Genomic DNA, 14,593 nt, shown 5'->3' with positions numbered 1-14,593 from the left:
CTTGGGACTTCCCTGGTGGCGCAGTGGTTAAGAATCCGCCTGCCAGCGCAGGGGGCACCGGTTCGAGCCCTGGTCCGGTAAGATCCCACAGGCCGTGGAGCAACTAAGCCCGTGCGCCACAACTACAGAGCCTGCGCTCTAGGGCCCTCAAGCCACAACTACTGAAGCCTGCGCTCTAGAGCCTGTGCTCTGCAACATGAGAAGCCACCGCAATAAGAAGCCCGCGCACAGCCAGGAAGAGTAGCCCCAGCTCGCCGCCAGCATGCAGCAACGAAGACCCAAGGCAGCCAAAAAACTAAATTAATTAATTAAATAAATCTATTAAAAAAAAAGAGAGAAAATTAACTTCAAAAAAAAAGAGATTATGTTCTTAAAGACATTCAACCATCTTCAACCATCACCCTTTGTAGTAGAGCAAAGGCAAGCGTCTGCCTATTCCAAAATTAGATTCCAAAATTCGGAATTAGTGGGTTACAAATTTAGAAATTTATGGTAAGGAAAGTGGTTGCCGTGTTGGTGGTTCTCCTCCAGGTCCACCTATAATCCCAGGATTATGCAGAATGGGCCCTTCCACTAGAGCCCAATTGCTCAGACAAGTCGGTGGAGGTTGGACAGGAAAGAGAGAAATGTAACCACACACTGCACATTTTAGCAACTCCACCACTGGGAGCTAAGGAGATGTTCTTTCCCACCACAGATGAATTTTACCCTAGGTGAGATGGAAAGGACCAAACACCCAAAAGTCCAGTTCTATTCTTTTCCTGTGCGGAAGCAATATTAAATGTGCAAGTCCAATCTGTCTCGCCCATTAGTGCTTGTCTGCGGTTTGTCTGGTCTCTTCTTCCACAGGGACAGTGCGTTCTCTGCATCACAGGGTGGTAGCATTGCCTTCTGTGCTCCCAGAGAAGTGGCACAGCTCGTGGTCACCGTGCGGCCTGGCACCCAGCTGCCTGAGTTCAAGGCCAGGCTCTGCTGCCAACTCACTTTGTGAACTTGGGCAAACAGCCAGTTTCTGCCATGGACTCCTCATCAACGAGACGTAGATGCTAGATTTGGGGCGGGGGGAGGTGGGAGAATTAAACAGCTTACTTTTCATAAAGTGCTTAAAACCTTGCCTGGCGTACACAGCCTGCCTCCTGGGAGAACTGACGGTGTTTACAGCCAAAGAACACCCTTGGCCAGCTTTCAACTCCCTCGGTGCTGACTCAGCCTGCAGCAGGGCATGGAACTGCTTACTGCAACTAAGTAACTGCCTGGTGAATGCAAGCTCGTCATGGACTGAAGGTTTGTGTCCCCCAGAATTCGTGCTGAAACCCAAACCCCAAGCTGATGGTGTGAGAAAGTGGGGCCTTTTGGAGGGCTTCATCTAATGACGGGATTATTGCCCTTACCAGAGACCCTCTGACGCGACAGTGGGAGGACACAGGGAACAGCCGGCCATCTGTGAACCAGGAAGTGGGCCCTCACTGGACACCAAATTTGCCGGGGCCTTGATCTTGTGCCCCCGGCTTCCATGACTGTGGAAAAACAAACTCAACTTGTAACTGTTGTTTACAAGCCACCTAGTCTATGGGATTCTGTTTCAGCAGGCCGAATGGATGAAGACAAAACTTGAAGATCACATTCATCAATATTGGAAACTTCTGGACAAATGTCAAGGATTCTCAATTATCTTTCTAGACTATTTAGCTCGAAGTTTCTTAGAGACCCAGAAGAATATTCTAACAGGCGCTTCCAGGTTCTTTGATCAGAGCGGCGTAAAGTTTGGTTTAAAAAAAAACAACAAACTTTTATGATCCTACTTTACTATTAAGCTTCATTCTAAGTCAGCCAAATTTGGGCTGAAACTTTGGTCAGAGCGGAAGGCCTAGAGCGATGTTTCTCAATACTGCATCAGTCACAGGGGTGCTTTAAAATGATCCATTTTAGCTTTTCAGGTCCTCATGTAACCCCTGACCAAATATTTCCAAAGGCTGAGTGTTCTACCTTATGTGACAGTCCATGGCATATTCAAAATGATTATTAGAAAGTTCTCTAAGCTGAAATAAACTTCATCTCCCTATTCTCTTGCTTTTTATGGTTTCACAGAATAAGTAGTCATTTGTATGCATGATAATACTTAGAATATTTAAAGCCAGTTAAAGCAGATTCTCCTGGGGATTATGTACTTGAATAAACTTGTAAGGTAAAACTTCTTATAATCAAATTTACTGCTGAAAATCTCTTAAGTTGCTTACAAAGTAAAATCCTAACAAAGCCGATTTTACCTCCAGGATTGGAATAGATTGTTCCTTGGGCTGGGCTGCAGATGCAGGGGCTGGCTGGCAGTACAGCCACATTGTAGGAAAAATTCTTACCTTTATTCAATTGGAATGAATGCATATTGTTGAAATTATCCATGTGATGCAACATTATGAAAAATTTCCTTAGTGTTTTCCATTAAAACAAAACACTTATTGTGTACCTTCGACATGCCAGGCATTGTGCCAGTGGGGACACTTGTCATTCATTCCCCGATAAATATGGAAGAGCAGACACTTTATTAGCTGAATGGGGAAGTCACTTCCTGAGACAAAACTGACATTTGAAGAGAAGATTGAGGAGAAAAAAGTTTGGTAACATGAAAGCAGTATACTTCAGAAAAAAGAAATCTGATAGTGTTGCAAACAACTCTGCTGCTATATCTTGAAAAACAGGTTCAGGAAGGGTCACCTTCCAGCCCTCTAATAGTAGCTATTTGACTCATCATTGAAGGAACACTGGTTTGCAGCAAATTCCCAAGTACTTTTAGGATTAATTTACAAGAAACTCTAAATAATACCATGTATTTAGCAAAACAAAAAATACTTTCACTAGGAAAAATTAAAGATATCTTCATGGGGGCTCCTCAATGAATCCTTTTAAGATAAGTACTTCTAAGGAAAGAAGTCATTCTAGAAACGGAAACTAGACTTACCTTGTTTTATAAGCTGTCCTAAATTAACAGCAACAACAAAAAGCCCCAGCAGCAATCATAGCAAGATCTTCCTGAGAGGGACCAATGGCGGACAGTTACAGCAAAGATTCACAAGTCCCTCTGCCACCTGCTGAACTTGGTTAAAACAAAGATCAAAGGTAACCTTGATGAGGAAGTAAATTCATTAATATCCAATGTTTGATAGATATTAAAGGAAATAGAAAAAGGCATTCCCATCTTCCTTAAGCTCCAGTCTGGGAAGGGAGGGTTTATGGTAGCTGATGTGTGCTTGAGCCATGGGTTTTAAGAATTATTTTAAATTAATTTTTATTGGAGTATAGTTGATTTACAATGTTGTGTTAGTTCCTGCTTTACAGCAAAGTAAATCAGTTACACTCATATATACATCCATTCTTTTTTAGATTCTTTTCCCATATAGGTCATTACAGAGTACTGAATAGAGTTCCCTGTGCTATACAGTAGGTTCTTATTAGTTATCTATTTTATATATAGTAGTGTGTATATGTCAATCCCAATCTCCCAATTTATCCCCCTCCTTTCCCCTTTGGTAACCATGTTTGTTTCCTACATCTGTGACTCTATTTCTGTTTTGTAAATAAGTTCATTTGTACCCCTCTTTTTAGATTCCACATACAAGGGATATCATATATTTGTCTTTCTCTGTCTGACTTACTTCACTCGGTATGACAATCTCTAGGTCCATCTATGTTGCTGCAAGTGGCACTATTTCATTCTTTTTTATGGCTGAGTAATATTCCATTGTATATATGTACCACATCTTTAACCATTCCTCTGTTGATGGACATTTTGGTTGCCTCCATGTCCTGGCTATTGTAAATAGTGCTGCAATGAACATTGGGGTGTATCTTTTCAAATTACACTTTTCTCCAGTTATACGCCCAGGAGTGGGATTGCTGGGTCGTATGGTAATTCTATTTTTAGTTTTTTAAGGAACCTCCACACTGTGGATGCACCAATTTACCTTCCCACCCACAGTGTAAGAGGGTTCCCTTTGCTCCACACCCTCTCCAGCATGTATTTGTAGATTTTTTGATGATGGTCATTCTTCCTGGTGTGAGGTGATATCTCACTGTAGTTTTGACTTGCATTTCTCTAATAATTCGTGATGTTGAGCATCTTTTCATATGCTTTTTGGCCAACTATATATCTTCTTTGGAGAAATGTCTATTTAGATCTTCCACCTATTTTTTGATATTGAGCTCTATGAGTTCTTTGCATGTTTTGGAGATTAATCCCTTGTCGGTCCTTTCATTTGAATTTTTTTTTTTAAGGTAGTGGTAGAGGTACTACCCTCTCCCCAAGCTGATTCCTCCACTACTGGTGCCCAGCTGCAGCACCTTTGCCAAAATTTGGCAATTCAAAGTGCAGGAAAGATAATGTTGTGGAAAAGCATCAAGTCTTGAGATCTTACTGCCATTGACTTTGTGACCCTGAACAGCATCAACCTTCATTCCCTTATCTGTAAATTAAGGATATATGGCCAGTGATTTAAGGGATAGAAAAAGGATCAAATAGATGCAAATTTCAAAAAGCACTGTGTGAAATGTAAAACCCCAGACAGGTAAAAATATAAAGAACTATAGCGATTTAGACAATTCAGAGGAAAAATCTAGTGTGAACGTTTTATTTTGACAAAACAAACTTTACAAATTTTACATTCTAAACTCCCAAAGTTTCACTTAGTTGAAAAGTAAGAGACAAGGCATCCTGGACTCCAAGATTTCAGGCATGAATAGACTAGTGCCATATTCTCAAGTTTTATAAGCTAGCTGTACTTTATACACCATAAAAGCGAAGAGAGCTGTGACAAATTCACTAGTGTCCAGTGCACCTGTAAGAAACACACCGACACACCTGGAATTTCTAACCGCAGTTTCACATCAACGACCTCTGAGTAACTGACGTGCATATTTCCATTAATGGTAGGCACAACTCCACAAACATCAAATTACACAAATCACTTGCTTTTTATAATCTCAATTTGGAAATTGAAAAAATAAGAGGAACAGAGTTAAGCAGCTGCAAATGCTGCACTTACTGCACACAAGTACATCATGACAAGGAATGCTAAAAGTTCCCCCAGGAATGATTTTTGAAATTTCAAAGTATATTTTATCTGAAAAGTTGAATTCTTTAATGTGAAAAGCAAGTTAAGTATTGACTCAATCCCTAAAGATCTAGCAAGTTACAGATTCTGTGCAATTAGGCCCTAACATACACATTTGAGAGATTAACACTGTTCAGTGGGACCTGGAGGTGGCTCCGCAGTGTTCTTATGGTTCACTCTGGCTTCACACGCCCTTGAAACCTTAGACTCAGTGAGAAGTTACAACTTATCCCACACTAGATACAGGCAATGTGGTTATGATCCGGAACAAATGACTGCTTTTCACCTTCAAGGAACCTAATTTTGATTTATACAAAATTAGATTTTCACCCACACGTATGGATAAAAGTGCTTCTCAAATGTACATATCCCACTTCCATAATCCTAAAACAAAAGTAAAGGCACACCAATGGACAATGGTTTATATATTTTATGTGAATGTTTTTCGTTAGTCTTTATACAAAATCAATTGCTGTCTAGAGAGGTGTGACCAACTTGTTACAAATTTCTACAACTTTGGAAATTAAAGATCTAAGAACTCTCTAAACACCAGTTCTGTGCAGTTCATGTATTGGTTCATTCACTCTGAAATCTGTTAACTCTGTCATCACTACAGGCTGCAATACTTACATTGCAGCAACTAGGAGACCAAAAAGACCAAGGGAGGAGGACGTTTTGGAATTAGTCTCCCACAAGTCGTTTTGAATCTTGTTACAAGTGAATTTAATATGCCTGTGAGCTAAATTGAACAATAATTATAAAGACATTCACCCTAACATATTTGAACGAAATATAATTAAGAACCACAGTTAAACGAGTCTTTAATTTTAATGACCAATATTTTTTCACTTATATGTGAAGGGATTCAATAACCAGCAGCATTTAAATATAGAAATAGTCCCGTCTATTTTCTTTTCCCTTTTATAAAGTGCTATTTTTAACTGGGTAGATTTACTAGCCAGCTTTCCAATAACTTCACTCCATGTCTCTAATAGATTCAAGGAAACACTGGAAAACTGCAAAGATTGAGTACTTTAAACATTTGCAAAACATTGCTACAAAGTATTGAGACTATGAATGTATTTCATTAGTAAAATAAAAAGTGTACCTTGGGCTTCCCTGGTGGCGCAGTGGTTGAGAGTCCACCTGCCGATGCAGGGGACACGGGTTTGTGCCCCGGTCCGGGAAGATCCCACATGCCGCGGAGGGGCTGGGCCCGTGAGCCATGGCTGCTGAGCCTGCGCGTCCGGAGGCTGTGCTCCGCAACGGGAGAGACCACAACAGTGAGAGGCCCGCGTTCCGCAAAAAAAAAAAAAAGTGTACCTTATGTGAAAATATTAAGTTGATTTAATAATTACTTCACAGAAGCATCAGTTCATTAACATTTATGTCAATTTTTGTTAATAATCTAAACCAGAAACAGTTTCTGTAGGCAATTCAACTCTAAGCACTGTCAAACAGGGTCATGCCAAGTAGAACCAACAGTTAAATTACCCCCAGAATAAAAACTCAGACAAATTCAGACTTTTGGAAAAGCAAAACAAGTTAGTAAGAATCAGAACCAGAGGTAACATTTACTTAAAAGTACCATAGGTTGCTAAAAAGTGTTTTCTTTAAATAAAAATTTATGTAGTTATTAATAATGTACCGTAATACTAAGTGCAGTGGTATTAGAGATAATTAAGAGGAAACCACACAACAGATTAACTCAAAAGTGAATGTTGCCTATTTCTTTAGTTCAGTGACCCAAGCTGAAATTGCTTTTGAAAAGAGGTGAACACTACTTACAAGTAGGGTACCAAGAGATTTCCAATTGTATTCACATTATTCTCTAATTAGTATTTGTGCATTTCAACTCTGACCTGACCTTCAGTAGCATCTTAAAATCAAATGCCATTAGTAAAAACACAGGGTAGTATGTCGGTTTGTTCACACTTACAAACACTACCAGCTTCATTACAATTTGCATTTCCTGTTGCTCTTGGAAGAGTCGCCACTATTAAAAACAGATACGAATGTGCAATGCTCCTTACTCTGCATGGTAGCCGGCAATGTTTCAATCAAAGGGACCCTCAGTCACCAGCTCTGCACCTGATTTTGATACACTTTCAGTCCTTAGAAACAGGGACTGCAGCGCAGAAGGGTGGCAGGGGGAAAAGAGGCCTAGGTCAAGGTTTGAGGAATCGCTTGGAAATCCACTGCAGCCATACTGCTAAGGAGAATTCCTCCCCATCCTTTCCAACCCCCCGAAGTAAGAATGCAGCATTTAGCTTAAGTCTTTTCTGGTCTCACTTCCTTGTCTACACCTAGTACCCTATTCCTAAGACGACAAACAAGTCTTAGAACGTTCTAAAAGAAATCATTTTTACCCGAATACATTGGACTTGGGTCTCAGTTTGAATGAGGATGAGTGGCCTTTAAAAGACCGGTCCTCCTCTTCGTCCTCCCCCTCCTCAAGGGGCTGCTCCGGGTCTCTGAAAGAGGGTGTGGTGTGGATGATCTGGGTTCGGAAGCGGATTTTGTTGAGTCTGGGTTTCATCCGCCCACTAGAGCTGCCCGAGGCTTTGCGACCCGGCTCCTTCGCTTTGCCCGCAGCCAATCCCTCGGCCAGGTGATGGTGATGGTGGTGGTGGTCCCCGCCGTCCTCCAGAGCGTGCGAGAGCCTGCCGGAGATGAGGGTCGAGGGCAGCACCCTCGAGAGCCTCCAGCGCCCTCCCCCGCTGCCCGCCGTGCTCTCGGCTTCGTCCTCGTCCAGGGCGCCCACCAGGGTCCGGATCTCCTCGGCGGTGCTCGGGCTCAGGTACTGCGAAGGCTTCTTGCCGCTGTAGTCGCGCACGTCCACGTCGGCGTCGTAGGCCCCGACCAGCAGCTTCACCACCTCCACGTGCCCGTGCATGGCCGCCAGGTGCAGTGCGGTGTAGCCGCCGCTTGTGCGCGCGTTGATGTTCACCGGCAGCCGGTGCTGGCCCGCGAAGCGCACCAGCAGGGCCAGCAGCTCCTGCCGGCCGTGCTTGGCCGCCCAGTGCAGGCAGGTGAAGCCGGTGATGAAGTCGCGCTTGGCCAGCAGGCCGGGCTCGCAGGCCAGCAGCCCCTCTAGGCTGTCCCAGCGGCCGTCGGCGGCCGACAGCATCCACGCGTGCTCCAGCGGGTCCAGCGTCAGCGCGCCCGCGCCCTCCTCCTCTGCCGCCGCGCCGTCCGCGCCCCCGGGGCCGCGCCGCAGCTGCGGGGAGCTGCCCGCTGCCTCCCGGGGCGCGGGGCGGCCGGGCCGCGGCGCATCGCCAGGCACCTCGGGCCGCGCGCCCTCTTCCGCGGGGCCGCCGCGGGGCCGCCTCCCCGGGGGCGCGCTCGGGGCTTCGTCCGCGGGGTCGGAGGGGTCGGCGGGGTCTGCCGCCGAGTGCCCCGGCTCCCTGAGGCGGCCGCTGGCGCGCTGCTCGGGCGTCCCGCCCAGGGCGCCGCCGACGGGCTGCTCCAGCTCGGCCTGGTCCCGGGCCCCGCACTCCACTGGACCCTCCATCCGTGGCCGCGCACCTGGCCGGCGCCGCACCGACGCGGCTGACCCCTCCTCAGGCTCCTCGGGCGCCGCAGCGGCCTGACTAGCCGCCACAGCCCCCCGGCCGCGCCCGCGGACACGCCCCCGCCGGACGGACACGCCCACTTCCGGCCTTCGCACTGGCCGCCTTACAGCTCCCGCGGGCCCAGCTCCTGTCCGCCCCGCCCCCTTTCAGTCCCCGCGCAGGCCGCAATCAGTGCTCTCCCCGGAGAACACGCCCTGGCTCCACCCACTTCCGGCCCGTGAGCGGTCCGCAATGGCCGCTCCTGCCAGGGGACACGCCCAGGCCCCGCCCACTTCCGGCGCCCGCTCCGGCCGCAATCTGTGCTCCAGCCCCGCCCCGGCTGTCGGAAAAGCAGTGTCCGCTTTTCCACGCGTCTTTCTCCTCGCGTCCCGAGTGTGCTCCATTCCCTCCCCGGCACTAACTGGTCGTTCTCTAAAAGGTCCGGGCACTCCTGTGACAGGCCCGCTTCGCGCGCGCGGCATCTGGGCGCGGTGGAGACGCGCAGCCCGCCTCGCCCCCCAGCTCACTGAGGCCGCTGGACCCCTCCTCTCATTTCCCCTCCCCTCCCTCTTGGACCCCTGCCCGCCGCGCCATCCGCCCGGACCCCACGTCACTGAGGCCGCGGGACCCCTCCCCTCAGCTCTCCTCCTTTCCCGACCGGACCCCGCCCCGCGCTATCCCGCCCGGCCCTCTACGTCACTGAGGCCGCCGGACCCCTCTCCGCCGCTCCTCCCTTTTTCCCTCCCGCCCGCCCCGCCCCGTCCCGTCCGGCCCCCAGCGTCCCTCAGCCGCTGGACGCGCCATCCGGCCGGCTGCAGCCGCATCGCTGGCCGTCCGCCCGCCCAGACCCGCTCGTACCATGTCTTCCGAGGTGGCGCGGCACCTGGTGAGTCCCCCGCCCCCCCTCCCCGGGACCCCCGCCTTCCTGCCACGGCCCCTCCCGGTGGCCGAGGCTTCGCGGGGCTTCCCGTCTTCCCTGAAGTTGAGTCTGAAGCGGGGGCGGTTTCTGTAACGGTCCCGAACGCGCGAGAGCGGGCCGGTGGCGGGCTGGCCCACTGACTCGGCCTCCCAGGCCTTCAGAAGCCCCCCATTTTACCCAGTATCGACCTCCTTGGGATTGGAGCCTTTTTCTCCCGCCTTGGCGCCCTTTTCTGTTAAAAGAACTGATGTGGCTGATTTGTTCGGTGTTTTCTACCTTTCAAGTCCCTTTTATGCACTGATCTCATTTCAGAGTAAGCCGTGGGATGGTCACAGTTGTGTCCTCGGCCATTCCAAGCTGTTCCTTGCCCTTTTCACTCTCATTCTCTTGTGAGTGCCGTGGAGTTTTCCAGACGCTATAAGTTGTGGAAGGACCACTTGCCTTTTGAAAATTTTGTTTTAATTTCTGATACTACAAATATCAGTGGTCGTAATCCTTGTAAACAAAAACTCTTCGGGGACCTGAGACCAAAAAGTTTGAAAAGTGCTGGTCTAAGCAGTCTCCCAGATTAAAAGTTTAGGTTGTGGGGACCTGAGAGGTTGGGTGATGTTCCCAAGTCACACAGCCCGTTAGTTTGATAGAGCCTGGAGGAGGGTTTTTGTCCTTATTCAGCCCAGGTCTCTTTCATCTGTGTCCTGTCGTTAGGGAGGTCTCAGCTTTCCTGTCTGGACTGCCTTGTTACCGTTGCTGTGTTTGTGTGCACGTGTGGGTGAGGAAAATGTGTTTTAAACTCTTTGGTTCAGAGTGAAGTTCAGTCTTCAGAATTAAACTTGGGCTGGAGAGAGTTTAATCATTTAATTGATGGTGGATTTCTTGTCAGTTGCTGTGCTTATTTTGCAATAAGTTTACCTTTAATTAAACTTTTTGAGATAATTGTAAATTCTTGTGCAACTGTGAGAAGTAACAGAATTCCCCAGCACCCTTTACCCAGTCTTCCTTAATAGTAACACGCTGCCAACCACAGTGAAGAGCACACCCAGGACACTGACTCTGCTGTGTGAGGACAGGGCTCTCCTTCGCCCCAGGGCCCGTCGCTGCCCTTTTGTAGCCACAGCCAATTCCTTTCCACTCCACCTCCTCCTTAGCCCCTAGCAACTACTGCAGTCTGTGATTTCTATGAGTTTGTCATTTCGAGAATGATATATAATGGGATCACCCAGTGTGTAACCTTTGGGGATTGGATATTTTTCACTCAGCAGCGTCCTCTGGAGGTTCATTCAGGTGTCGCAAGTATCATTAGTTTGTTCCTTTTAATTGCTGAGTAGTATTCCAGGGGGTGGATATACCACACTTTGAAGGACACCTAGGTTGTTTCCAGTGTTGGGCTGTTATGAATAAAGCTGCTTTAGTAATGTAGCATGAGGAAGGTGTAAGTCGTCAGTTCTCCGGGATTCACATGACAGTTGCATGTTTAGTTTCATAAGAAACTGCCGAACTCTTTCCCAGAGTTTCTGCACCGTTTTTCATTCCCGTCAGCAATGTACGCAAGACCAGTTTTTCCACATCCTCCCCAGCGCTTGGTGTTCCTGTTTTTTTATTTAGACCTTCCGATAGGTATGTAATGATATATTGGGGTTTTAACTTGCATTTTTCTAATGTGCTTGTTTGCCATCTGTATATTCTCTTCAGTGAAATGTCTCTTCATTTCTTTTGCACATTGTCTAATTGGATTTTTTTTTTACTGCTGATTTTAGATGTTTTTAAAATATATATTCTAGACACCAGTCCTTGCTATGTGGTTTAAAATATATATTCTAGACACCAGTCCTTGCAAATGTTTTTTCTCATTCTTTGTAGGTTTTTTTTCATCCTCTTAAAGAATCTTTTGCAGAGCAAACATTTTTAAAAGTTTTGATAACATCCATTTTATCAGTTTTTCATCATACGGATTGTACCTTTGTGTCAAGTCTAAGAATCCATTGCCTAACTCAAAATACCAAAGGTTTTCTCTAATTTTTTTCCTAACAGTTTTATAGTTTGTTTTACATCTGAACCTATGACCCATTTTGAGTTAATTTTTGTATAAGATACAAGACTTAGGTCAAGGGTCATTTTTGGCTTATGGATGCTCCAGCATTTGTTGGAAAGGCTATCTGTCCTCTCTTGAATTGCTTTTGCACTTTCATCAAAAATCAGTTGAGCGTGTTTGTGTGGCTCTCTTTCTGGGGTCTCTGTTAGCATGCAGTCTTGATTCCTGTAGCTACATAAATAAGTCTTGAAATAGAGTCGACTGATGCTTCTCACTTTATTCTTATATTTCAAAAATTTTTTTGGCTATTCTAGTTTCTTTGCCTTTCATTATAAATTTTAGAATAGTCTTGTCTACCTACAAAGAATTTTGCTGGGATTTTGATAGATACTGCATTAAGTCTACATATTAGTTTACGGAGAGGGACTTTTAAACTTACAGATTTCAATTCCTTACTAGTTATCTGGCTATTCACGTTATTTCACATTGGGTGAGTTGTGATGATGTGTGGTTTTGTGATCCATTCCTTCCAAGTGGTCAAGTTTCTGTGTATGGAGTTGTTCATAATATTATCTTATTATCCTTTTGATTTCTTCAGTCTGTAGTGACAGTCCCTGTTTCATTCCTGATATTGGTAATTTGCATCTTCTGCCTTTGTCAGTCTTGCTAGAAGTTTGTCAGTTTCATTGATCTTTTCAAAGAACTATTTGTTTCATTGGTTTTTCTCTATTATTTTTGTATTTTCAATAAACTGATTACTGATCTTATCTTTATTTCCTTTGCTTGCTTTTGGTTTATTTTGCTCTTCTTTTTCTAAGTTCTTGAGGGGAAACCTTAGATCACTGATTTGAGACTTTTACTCCTTTCTAATATAGGCACATGGTGTTAATGAATTTCCCTCTCAGCAGGGCTTTAGCTGTGTTCCACAGATTTTAGTATGTTGTATTTTCATTTTCATTCTACCTTTAGGTTTTAAAGAGCTCTGTGTTAAATCTCACTTGAAACTCTTCAGATTTTCAGACCTTTTTTTTTCATAGAAGAGGACATTAAGACTCAAAGATATGTTGTACAACACAGGGAGTATAGCCAGTATTTTGTAATAACTGTAAATGGAAACTGGCCTTCAAAGGTTGTATTAAAAAGACTCAGGGAGGTTTAGTGCATGCTCAAGGAATCACAGCTAGTGATGATGAGGTCTGCTTTGGGCCATATTGTGCCTGCCACTGTCTCCACATGTCCCCCATTAGTAATTGCATAAGTTTTATGATTCAAGAGATCTTGACTGTATAGTTATTTATTGCTGACTCTGATAGTGGATCTTGTAATGACGTTGACTGCCTTTTCCTGTCTCTTGAGAAACACACTCATAATTTTCTGCTTCTTCAGACTATCCTTACCAAAGCTTTTAAATGGTGTCCAGATCTTTTCAGTTTCAAACTACCTCTGTCATTTCCTGTTTCAGATGCTATACTTTTGAACTCTTATGTTTCTTTTTCAGTTATCATTCAGTGAGGATAATTTTTTTACCTTAGAAGCTTCCCTCATTTGTTTTACTTTCTACCTTGAAGTTGTGGCTTTTAATTCTTCTCTTTTATGTCCTGGAGTTAATTACCGCCTCAGTGTTTCTGATCTGGAGAGACATCCCTTCCCACTGGTCCAGGTCCTGTAATCATCATAAGATAATGAAAGACCGAGTTCCTGGCCCATCTTCTCTGAAGCTTACCCAGAGCACTTTAACCTGTGGCAGTCTGTTGTACTGCTTGTTTGCCACTAGTCATGTGCTTCCTTGCAATACCTCCTAACTTATGTTTTGTATTGTTACTTAACTTTTCACATCAATTAAATTTTAGTGAACCTTGCATTTCCCCCCCACCCCCTAAATTAAATGATCTGTCTTCAGGAAAAGCAACCTGTAATATTCTTTGTATCCTCCGTAGCCATGATTATACGTCTTTGAGGACCGGTGTTGAATATTTTTTATATGGGAAGTATGTTCACCTTGAATCATTTTATTCTTGTTGAATGTTACACACATCAGTTATAAATTCTTACGGGCAGCTAGGAGCTGTTAGTCTGCATTTATGTTCTAACGAGGCTTCACCTTCCTCCAAGCTTTTGAGGTTTTTCCATGCTGACTTTGATCCTAACACAGTTCCAGACTGTAACTGTTTGTGTTGATTATTTATTTATTTATTTGGGTGTGTGGGAAAGGAGAAAGAGGGTGTTTTAAATTTTTGTAGTTTACTACAGAAGAGACTCTTCTCAAGAATGTTTATTAGCCCTTTATTTTTTATCTATCTATCTATCTATTTATTTATTTTTGGCTGTGTTGGGTCTTTGTTGCTGCATGCGGGCTTTCTCTAGTTGCAGCGAGCAGGGGCTACTCTTTGTTGCAGTGCATGGGCTTCTCCTCGTTGAGGTGACTTCTCTTGCGGAGCACGGGCTGTAGGTGCACGGGCTCAGTAGTTGTGGCTCACAGGCTCTAGAGCACAGGCTCAGTAGTTCTGGCTCACGGGCTTAGTTGCTCTGTGGCATGTGGCATCTTCCTGGACCAGGACTCAAACCCGTGTCCGCTGCATTGACAAGTGGATTCTTAACCACTGTGCCACCAGGGAAGTCCCTGGCCCTTTATTTTTAACCATGCTAAATTAATTTTCTCTGCTTAAGATTTTAAGTATTCCTAGTACAAAATACCTGATTCTCAAGGCTTTTTCAATGAGAATAATTTTTACATTTCCTTTTGATCATATCTGGGAGGAAGTCTGATTTAGATGATGCTTTATTTTAAAATTTTATTTAACACCTTTTACAATTTGTGTCTACCACTGATTTGAAGATCACAGAAATAAGCAGCTCACAGTCTCAATAACAAAACCACAAGATGAAAACTACCATTTTAAATACCTTTAAAACCAATCATGATTTAGTATGCTTACAATTTTTTATTACTTTTAGTAAATATGCATATTTTGCTCGAGTGTTCTTC

The 14,593-nt window shown here is 44.8% G+C and overlaps 2 protein-coding genes across 2 annotated transcripts in view; one reads left to right on the top strand and one right to left on the bottom strand.

The window, feature by feature from the left end:
* Positions 1–4,593: 4,593 nt before the first annotated feature.
* SOWAHC (sosondowah ankyrin repeat domain family member C) lies at positions 4,594–9,141 on the bottom strand. Its single transcript, XM_032652282.1, has 2 exons — positions 8,889–9,141; positions 4,594–8,807 (listed from the first exon to the last, which is right to left on the bottom strand). Exons 1-2 carry the CDS (start codon positions 9,139–9,141, stop codon positions 7,471–7,473), a joined length of 1,590 nt encoding a protein of 529 aa, XP_032508173.1. The 3' UTR covers positions 4,594–7,470.
* Positions 9,142–9,425: 284 nt separating this feature from the next.
* The window catches only part of SEPTIN10 (septin 10), a 53,227-nt gene continuing 48,059 nt past the window's right edge, over positions 9,426–14,593 (top strand). Inside the window, exon 1 of the mRNA XM_032653118.1 lies at positions 9,426–9,545. Within this exon, the coding sequence (XP_032509009.1) occupies positions 9,519–9,545 (27 nt within the window). The 5' untranslated portion in view covers positions 9,426–9,518. The remainder of the gene's footprint in view (positions 9,546–14,593) is intronic.

Source organism: Phocoena sinus, chromosome 13, assembly GCF_008692025.1.
Source record: "Phocoena sinus isolate mPhoSin1 chromosome 13, mPhoSin1.pri, whole genome shotgun sequence".
In the NCBI taxonomy this organism is placed as follows: Eukaryota; Metazoa; Chordata; class Mammalia; order Artiodactyla; family Phocoenidae; genus Phocoena; species Phocoena sinus.
This window is presented reverse-complemented; position numbering and strand designations above follow the sequence as displayed.

Coding starts and splice junctions, on each gene's coding strand:
- SOWAHC (XM_032652282.1), bottom strand. CDS start 9,141: ATGCCGCGCGCGCGAAGCGGGCCTGTCACAGGAGTGCCCGGACCTTTT. Junction 8,808..8,888: donor GGACCGCTCACGGGCCGGAA/GTGGGTGGAGCC, acceptor CGGGGCGGACAG/GAGCTGGGCCCGCGGGAGCT.